General features: G+C 40.6%; 1 protein-coding gene across 1 annotated transcript in view; it reads left to right on the forward strand.

Annotated features, from left to right (window-relative positions):
* Positions 1-5,207, forward strand: part of LOC106813294 (E3 ubiquitin-protein ligase SMURF2-like) — a 25,623-nt gene extending 20,416 nt beyond the window's left edge. Inside the window, exons 13-18 of the mRNA XM_014817398.1 lie at positions 174-352; positions 1,010-1,147; positions 1,722-1,842; positions 2,039-2,240; positions 2,602-2,686; positions 3,084-5,207. Coding sequence (XP_014672884.1) covers positions 174-352; positions 1,010-1,147; positions 1,722-1,842; positions 2,039-2,240; positions 2,602-2,686; positions 3,084-3,183 — 825 coding nt within the window. The 3' untranslated portion in view covers positions 3,184-5,207. The remainder of the gene's footprint in view (positions 1-173; positions 353-1,009; positions 1,148-1,721; positions 1,843-2,038; positions 2,241-2,601; positions 2,687-3,083) is intronic.
* The last annotated feature ends 4,740 nt before the right edge of the window (positions 5,208-9,947 follow it).

The raw sequence follows: 9,947 nt of genomic DNA on the forward strand, positions 1-9,947 counted from the left end.
CGTCCCGTGTACTCATCGATCTTTTCTGTAAATTTGGCGCTATTTGGATCCAAACTGACGGAGCCTTTCATTAACATACATACAACATTCGCCAAATTATAGTAAGATGCACTAAAGATTTAATAATAATAATAATAATAATATTAATGTGAAATCTTTGACTGCTCTTACAGGAGCATCTCTCCTACTTCCACTTTGTGGGCCGCGTGATTGGCATGGCCGTGTTCCACGCGCACTACATCGACGGCGGCTTCACGCTGCCCTTCTACAAGCAGCTACTCAACAAACCCATCACGCTAGACGACATCGAGGAGGTGGATCCGGATCTGTACAGGAGCATGATCTGGATTCTGTACGTATATATACATATACCTCTATATTTATATATACAGTGTAGCCCCGTTATAATGCGATCGTTGTGGTCCATAAAATGTCATCGCGAAAAAAGCGGGGTCGCACTAAATCGGGGTTATATATACGTGGCTATGTAAGAGCAAAAAAGGGGGGTCTAATTACTCGTCGCGTTATATCCGAATTCACGTAAATTGGGGCGCGTAAAATCGGGGTTCCACTGTATATATATATAGTTTATACCTTGAACCTTGATCTGTATAGAAGTTATGATCTGGATTCTGATTCTGTGTATATGAAAATATGTTTCTTGACCTATACAAAATCACGTTCTGGATTCTGTGACTATGTAAGATATACCTTGACCCATACCGAACCATGATCTGGATTTTGTACATAGTGTGGCTGTGTTAGCCCAGTTGCTGTGCCCTAAGTGAGGACCTTCAGTGTTCCTACTGTAACTACATTCACCATAATTTCAATCCACTTATCACGTATAGTATAAGTAAATACTTCTAGATACTTGCAGTCACGCAAAACTTCCAGATTACGTGCTACCGTATTGATTGGAGGGAAGATACACTCACTGTAGCCGCCTTGTCGAGTTTCTGTTTCCTCGTAATCGTTTCGCGTCTCACCATGATTCACCGTGTTGCAGCGAGAACGACATATCAGATGTGATGGACCACACTTTCACTGTGATGCAGGACTCGTTCGGCGAGCTGCAAGTCTACGAGCTGAAACCAGAGGGCAGCAGCGTTGCCGTCACCGAAGAAAACAAGAAGGAATATGTCAGGTAAGCTTTCAAAGCAGACGGACCGTTGTGTTGGCATTCGTGCTGCAAGCTGTATCCTTCTGACGCATTCCTGAATTGTGTCACAGGGGTAGAAATAAGGAGAGAAAAAGAGATGGTCTACAGGACCATCTAGTTTGAAATTTAGATGGTCCTCCTAAATTTCAAATTGTTCTCTAAAAGTAATGCAGCATGCAAGCGTAAGAAAGAGATTTTACATGGTGATAAAATGGTTTAATTATTCACCTACAATGAATGCATCAAATGATACAGTAATAGTTTATTCACTTTAATAGTATATTGGAACGGGGAAACTTCAAAGAAAATTACCGTAAAATGGGACCAAAATGTTCAATGTTCCGTCGGACCATTGACTTTGAAAATCTGATGGTCCTCCTGATTATTTGATGGCTCCGGACCATCAGACCATCGCTTATTTCGACCCCTGGTATCATGGCAAATGTGGTCATCCCACTGGGTATCATATATTTGGATTAAGTTGTTAATATGTTTGATAGGATGTACAGGTGAAATAATAACTGAAATTACAATTTTACATATTTAATTTCTCCCGCAGACTGTACGTGAACTGGAGATACATGCGAGGAATTGAGGCGCAGTTCCTGGCCTTGCAGAAAGGTTACAACGAGCTTATACCACAGCACTTCCTAAAGTCCTTTGATGAGAAAGAACTGGAGGTGAGATAATGCTGATATACACAGATTGATAAATTCATCAGATTTTTTGTTCGAGGTTCTCTTCTTGATAAGTAGCCGATTGAACTGTGGCCACTGGTGTATGGCATGCCTGTCGCTCTTTTGGGGAGATTTAAGGCCATTTTCGAGTTTTTCGTTAGTTTAATTCTAATCGTTCTAATCCGTTTTGCCATGCCAGCTCGTGATCAGTGGGCTGGGAAAGATCGACCTTGACGACTGGAAGGTCAACACGCGTCTAAAGCACTGCACGCCGGACTCTGGCATCGTACAGTGGTTTTGGAAGATGGTGGAGTCATACAGCGATGAGCAGAAAGCCAGGCTACTGCAATTTGTCACGGGCAGCTCCCGGGTTCCCATTCAGGGATTCAAGGCTCTGCAAGGTTCTTATATTAGTGCACGTTATACAGCTACGCGTTACGGCTCCCTTGCGTACGCATGCTTAATTTGTAGAATTTAATTGTAGCATGCTTCATTTTGGTGGCATGCATTATTGGATTGACAGAAATTTTCTGAATATAATAGTGCACACTGGATTTTTGGATATTTTTGTGTGAAAACGCGCGTGTGTGTAGCACCGGAAAGTGTAGTATTGAACATTTAGGGGTAAGTGTGTGCTAGCTGTGTGTTAGAAGGAAAGTGGTACGGCGAGATTCTGATCTATAGCCGAGTTGTCAGTAGCTGGTGGAATGACTGAGAGGTGTGTGTGTGTGTTTCTGATTAGTTCTGCTTGCTGTTCCCTAGGTTCAACAGGAGCGGCAGGTCCTCGACTGTTCACCATTCACCAGATTGACGCGAGCAGCAACAACTTGCCGAAGGCTCACACATGGTAAGCAGACCAGTGATGTCCAGTAAGAGTGTTTGATATAATCTGGCACGTGTCTCCCAAACTATCTACGTGGGATAATGATCGGTATGATGATGGTGAGATTTGGGTCTGCGCAGTGTCGAAACATTAAATATGTTACAATACTGATTGTTTTATTAAAGAATGTAATTGGCAAAAATGTAACAATAATAGCTTCGCTGAGTATATTCTGTGTATTTGCTATAATGATTAGTTCATACAATCTTATTTGCTTATGACACAATGCATCTAAAAAAACTACTAGGGATTTAATTGGTGTATTAAGACGGTTACGTAATTGTTCTATCTGTTTTTACTAACGTTGATATACCTGTCAGTTTACAGTCACAATGTTATCATGGCACACTCTCCATTTCAGCTTCAACAGAATCGACATACCTCCATATGAGACATACGACAAACTGTACGAGAAGATCACCTGCGCTGTCGAAGAGACGTGCGGGTTCACTGTTGAGTAGTGGCGACACCTGGCGATGACACTGCAAAAACACGAAGACGGTATAACGAAATGGCTTTTGGAGGCATAGCGGCTCCCAAGTTGTTGACCATGACAATTCGTGTTCGTCTCACGAGTTTAGCAAGCTAAGGGAATTGCTACACCAATCTAAAGAGGCAATGCCTTGGTGTGGACGGCCTGTTACGTCTACCAGCACACTTACTGTACCATTTGTAAATATAAGTTTGCAGATATAGTAAGCTGTGATATCGGCAATGGCAGTCACAGGCGTGTATGTAGCCAGTGGTTGTGGGTACACAATAAATATGAAGTTTGGTGGCAGCACTATGTAGTTGTGAATAAAATAGTTCGTGGGAACCGTAAAAACGTCAACCGATATGATGTGAGCTTATAGGGTGAGCAACGTGACCGTTGTAAAGTCGTTAACTGTGCATGCTAGTAGGGCGTTTTGACAGCTCTAACGTTGTTAGCTGGCAGAAATACTGTGTCATGTAATGTGTATGTGTTTGTAAATGCATACATTGTTTGATGAATTGTTTTCTATTGTCATGGCTATTATGTTTATTATGGCCTCACTTACAGCATTTCTGCAATATTTGTAAATACTATAACGGTCTTTGATCGTGGCTGTTTCAGCATTGTAAATAACTCATAACTTTATGTGCTAAGTGAGATTTGGCATACATACATATATGTGTGCGTTTGCGTGGGCGTGTGCGTGTGTGTGTTACATTTCAACGTCTCTAGCTTAGACTGGGCATGTACCATTCACTGAATGCTATTCGGTGTTAGTTTGCAGGGTCAGTGTTCATTTTTAAAAACTGATATTCAATTTGATTTGGCTACAGATTGTTGTTGCAGTGGACTGTTACAGCTGTATGATCTGATTTGCCAGGTTAACTAGCATTAGGTGCTACTTATATAGTGTAGATACATAATGAACAAGTGCATAATATAATCATTCATTATTTATATTCATTCACGATGCGAATTAATTCTTGCAATTAGAATTAAAATGCTTTTGATGATTTTCAATTGACATTTGTAATATATAGTTAATGTAAGAGCACTGTCCAGTATCTTTCGATTTGAATGTAATGCGAGAATTACACATTAATATTCCGTTGTTCATCTATTGATTGAGCAAGCTTTCAGTCTTGGCTAGAAATTAGATTAGCAAATACTTGCAGATATGTAAAATTACAGTTTGTTAGTTAAAACAGCATGATGATAGAGATAAAACTGTGAGCAAGTTAAATAACATTTGAGCTATTTCTATAGTAAATCTCGCGTTGCTCTGCCAATATAACTATAACGATTGCAATGGACGATCTGGTGCATGAATACTTGGATCTGTTGGTCGGATTTTGTGCGGCATTAAAGAGGAATGAAGTAACCTGCTAACTGTTGTCATAGGTCATCATCATCATATCACAGCTATTAACACGTATACGCTGTATTTCACTGCTCATGCGCATGCTTACTAGAACAAGCAAACAAACTGGGGAAAGGAATGAAGAGAGATAGGGAAAAACAATCTGTGAGGGTCTAGCTACAATGCTCAGATCAGGGGTGGGTCAGCTCGTTCAGCGGTGGTATGAATATGTGCATATAATTGTGCTGAGCTGAGTTGTCGTGAACAGTGAAATCTATCTCTTATACGTCATAATTTTATAGTAAATAGGAAGTGGTCTGTAGATATGGAATTTGAAATGAATACAGCCTTGCGACGTCATAAATAACTTCAGTAATATAAGGTTTGTGTATGTGCTTATACGCATGTCAACGAGCAGATTTGAATCAGAGTGAGTACGATGTTGCTGTTATCTTGTTCTCTGATGCATATCATTTTGGTCAATTAAATTATTGTTTCAATTTAATTATGATAAGTATAAGCATTTAGTTCTCATGGTTGTCAGAGACTGATCCTTGAACTGATAGTCTGTTCCCACCCTTGGCGTTTGTATGTTGTATTTTGTACATAGAACGTTAGCATTTGTTATTAAATAAATGTCACAGAATGAATTAACTGTTAAATGTTTGCTTTTATCTTCGTCTGCATATGTGTCTCATCAGTTGGTCACAATCTATCAACTAAGCATCTCTATAGTTAGGCGTAAATATATTTGAGGTCTTGTTCACTACGGTACGTATACCATTATAGTTCTTATTTACCACCGATACCACATGTTTATATCTTTTATCATATCTTATATCTTTAAATTCTCTGTTAATTTGTGAATAGTGGCGTGCATGCGGTGAGATTGTGTGTGTGATCGCATTCACCTATATTTAGGCTGATAGGGTTTATGTCCCCAGGGTACTATTGGAGGGTACCCTGAGTACGGTTCGATATATGGGAAAGTACCTCGGTGTAATATACGATATGTCGCTGCGTACCCTGAATTGTCCCACCGTATACGTACCCTAACTTTCAGCCAACTGATGTCGTAATACATATTACATACACTCTGTCAAGTTACCACATCACATAGAAGAAACCTCAAAACATCGCAATCCAATAAAAATGTTTGACTATATTTTTCTTTTTCCTTTTTTTTAAACAAAGAGCTAGCTTTGCGAAAACGAAGGGCTGAAAGTCAGGTTAGGGTGGGACAATGCAGGGTACGCAGCGACATCGTATAGTACCCCGAGGTACTTTCCGATATATCGAACCGTACCCAGGGTACCCTCCGATAGTATACCCTGGGGGGCATAGACCCTATCAGCTATATTTAGAGTATTCAGCCAAGATGCACGTCCGTGCAAGGTAAACAGCCACGGTGCTGTGCGGGTTACATTTTCGTAACGGATGATATTGATATATCGATCAAATATCGAAAAAAAAATCGCTTAAAAAAAATCGCTCAAATATTGATATTTTTTTATTACTATCTCGTGTGCTGACTAAGACGTGGGTGTTAGAGCTGTGCGTCGGATCCGATAATCCGAATCCGATCCGATCCGAATCCGATCGGATTTACAATTTTTAAAGAATCGGATTCGGATTCGGATTCAAAATTGTCGTTGGATTCGGATTCGGAGTCGGATTTTCAAAAATGCTGTCGGATTCGGATTCGGATTCGGATCGCCGGGATCGGACCGTAGAATCCGACCTCCATCCTGTCAGGAGCAGAGCCTGAGCCGGCTACTTCATAAAACGAGCTTCAAGGCCACGCGTGACTCGGCGGCTTTTCATGTACACGATTGATCGATCGCGTGCTATATCCGGCCTGCGACGCGTAGCACGCGCGGCAGTGCGGCACACATCACATACACAGTTACACACACACTGGCTACGCGAAGTTTCACCGAAGTTCGGATGAATATAGTACAGATGTTTCGTAAATTCGTAGTAATTTCGTACCACCATGTCACTTACTGCCACTTAGGTAAGTTAGGACAAAGTGGAACTGAGGTGACGATTTGATAAGAAAATTATCGTTCCAGATTCCCGATCATCCCGTTCTCTAACTTTTCTTACGTCTATAGTCCCCCTTCACCCCTTGATCTCAACAACCCAAAGTTTCGTGTTGAAACAAATTATAACACGAATTTTATACGATGCTGTCACACTATTTGCAATTTCTATGTTCCGGATTCGGGTCGGATTTCGGATCGGATTTCGGATCGGATTTAGCGATACACATCGGATTCGGATTCGGATTCAAAAATTGCCGTCGGATTCGGATTCGGATCGGATTCAAAATAGCCATCGGACCGGATTCGGATTCGGATTTTTTTAAATGCTGTCGGATCGGATTTTTGGTTCATGTCGGATCCGACGCACAGCTCTAGTGGGTGTAAGCATAACCCGACCAGGCTGTGTGACTAACGTCAATACACCTAATCTATAATTCTACCATAATCTATAATTCTACAATAATTCTAATCTATAATTCTACAATAATTCTACAATAATTCTAATCTATAATTCTACAGTAATTCTAACCCTAGCAATACCGTTTCCTGGAGCTAGTGTAAGCATAGCTCAGCTGATCTGTAATTCATCACATCAGTTTATTTCACTTGACATTGAAAAAAATCGTGCGTTACGATCATATAGAAATAATATAGATGACTATTTATTATAACTATTATAGGTTATCTATAATTATTATTATTTCTATGGTTATGATAGTTTTTGTTTCCTTCAACCTGTTTTTCTCTGTCTTAATAAAATAAAGTTTTTATGACAAACTTCACGATATATTGTTGTAGCTAGCTACTTGTCATTAGCTCGCCTTGACATCGTCAAGATGAGCTATTGCCGTGCGGTATCGTATGACCGTCCGTCTGTCCGTCCGTCCGTCCGTCCGTCCGTCCATCAAAATTTGGCTACGGTCAACGATAACTCAAGAACCGTTTGACCCACGGCACATGTTTCAAATTGCAAATAGTTGTTACTTCTATGGGAGAGGTTTGAACGTCCTATTTTGGAGCACGCCAGTCGACCTACATTCGAGCCACGTCCACTTTTTGGCAAAAATGGAAATGGCCATAAGTCAGTTCAGGTTCGACAGATTTTGCTCATTTTTGGTATGTGAATGAATGAGGACTGGCCCCAAAACATATCACACAGGTTTTTATTTTTATTTTAAATTATGCAAATTAGGTAGATTTTGGCAATTTTACTATGCATTTCAGTGTCTGCCTACGGTCAACGATAACTCAAGAACCGTTTGACCCACATGTTTCAAATTGCATGCAGTTGTTACTCCTATGGGAGAGGTTTGAACGTCCTATTTTGGAGCACCCAGTCGACCTACTTTAGAGCCACGTACGTCCACTTTTTGGCAAAAATGGAAATGGCCATAAGTCAATTCAGGTTCAACGGATTTTGTTCATTTCTAGTATGTGAATGAATATAAGGACTGGCTCCAAAACATATCACACGGGTTTTGATATTTTTTTTAAATGATGCAAATTAGGTAGATTTTGGCAATTTCACTATGCATTTCAGTGTCTGTCTACGGTCAACTATAACTCAAGAACCGTTTGACCCACATGTTTCAAATTGAATACAGTTGTTACTCCTATGGGAGAGATTTGAACTTCCTAGTTTGGAGCACGCCAGTCGACCTACTTTTGAGCCACGCCCACTTTTGGCAGAAATTAAAATGGTCATCTAAATTCATTCGATTTTGTTAAATTTTAGTATGTGAATGTGTAAGGCTAGCCCCAAAACAGTTGTTACTCCTATGGGAGAGATGAAACTATTTATTATAACTATTATAGGTTATCTATAATTATTATTATTTCTATGGTTATGATAGTTTTTGTTTCCTTCAACCTGTTTTTCTCTGTCTTTTTTTGTAGATCGTTTTTGCTTTCATTTCTTTTCTATTCATTTCTATGCCGATCTTTCTCTTTTGCTATTTTTACCGCCGAAGTACGTACGTAGTAATCATTTGTGGTAGATGAAGCTGTAGATGTAGATGGGGCAGAGTCTCAGAGAGATAACCAGAGATGGGCATACCCTGTGTAACACGCCAGTATAAACATAACTCAGAGTGAAAGATAACACACATAGTTTATTCGTCCACTTCTTATTCCGCCATCTTCCAACTACCTCGATCACACCACGTGACCTTCACACGTACAAGGCGGGAACACATAGAACAAGACTACGCGGTGTGATACACCCTGCTCAATGCAAGAGATGATCTTTCGACAGCGAGATTGAATACCGCCCCCTGCCGAATCTCTTTACTCGTATGACGTCATTCGTTGTCAATCCAGCATGGCAGTCATGAGCTGCGGGATTAGATCTGGTGTTCTCCGGGTAAGTGTTTACTAGGGCAGTAACTGACTTGTGTCTTGTATAGTAAAAATGCTTATACAGAATGTAGAAAGATAATATGATCATGTGAAATAATGTCATAGGTTCTGTGTTGTATCTCCCTAATCTGAGTACTAAATCTGTTCAATTCCTTGCACTTGCGTTTCATTGCCTTTAGCTTGCCCTTGGCACAATATTGTTATATTGATCATTCAAAACTATTTAAAATTGCACAAAAGTTTTACTGAATAAAATACGAATTACAAAGCTCATCACATCCATTCTTATTTGCCAGACATTTGGGAAACATGACATAACTTGTGGGCAACGTACTGTGAGTCTGTTTGCACAGTGCAGGACATCAAACTCGTAATAATTTACTTGATCAGCGATAGCTCTAGTAACTATAGTCTATAGGCCTATAGCCTGCGTACGGTTGCCGCTGCCAAGCAGCAGCAACCGTATGCGGGCTATAGTTACTAGAGCTAGATCAGCGAATGCTTTGAACTCTGTGCGAGTTTGCGTGGAGACCTATGTTTACTCGTAGGTTCCTCAATTTTTAGCTCACCTGACGTAGTCGGATGCAGCTTGTAGAATCGCATGAGCGTCCGTCTGTCCGTCAACAGTTGGGCACAAATCTTAACCGCTCGACGTACGGTCACGATATTCAGGACGTCGGGGGGATCGTGAAAAGGACTCGGGATGACCAATGTGGGGGTCAAAGGTCAAGATGTGTCAACGAAGGGGGACTATTTCCCCCTTAACTTAAGGTATAGGAGGAAATACGGAATTGCGACACAAATCTGAACGGCTCGACCTATGCTCTTAATATTCGGTGTATTGTACGTGTGATGGGCAGAAAACCAATCACCAGTACGAAATTGGATGTCACAGGTCAAAGGGCAGTGAGGGAAAGGTCAGATATCAGACATTTTCTGAGGACATGGCCTAATGGACAGAGTGAAAAACTTTTTTGTTTCAGC

This window comes from Priapulus caudatus, unplaced genomic scaffold (assembly GCF_000485595.1).
Source record: "Priapulus caudatus unplaced genomic scaffold, Priapulus_caudatus-5.0.1 Scaffold753, whole genome shotgun sequence".
Lineage (NCBI taxonomy): Eukaryota > Metazoa > Priapulida > Priapulimorpha > Priapulimorphida > Priapulidae > Priapulus > Priapulus caudatus.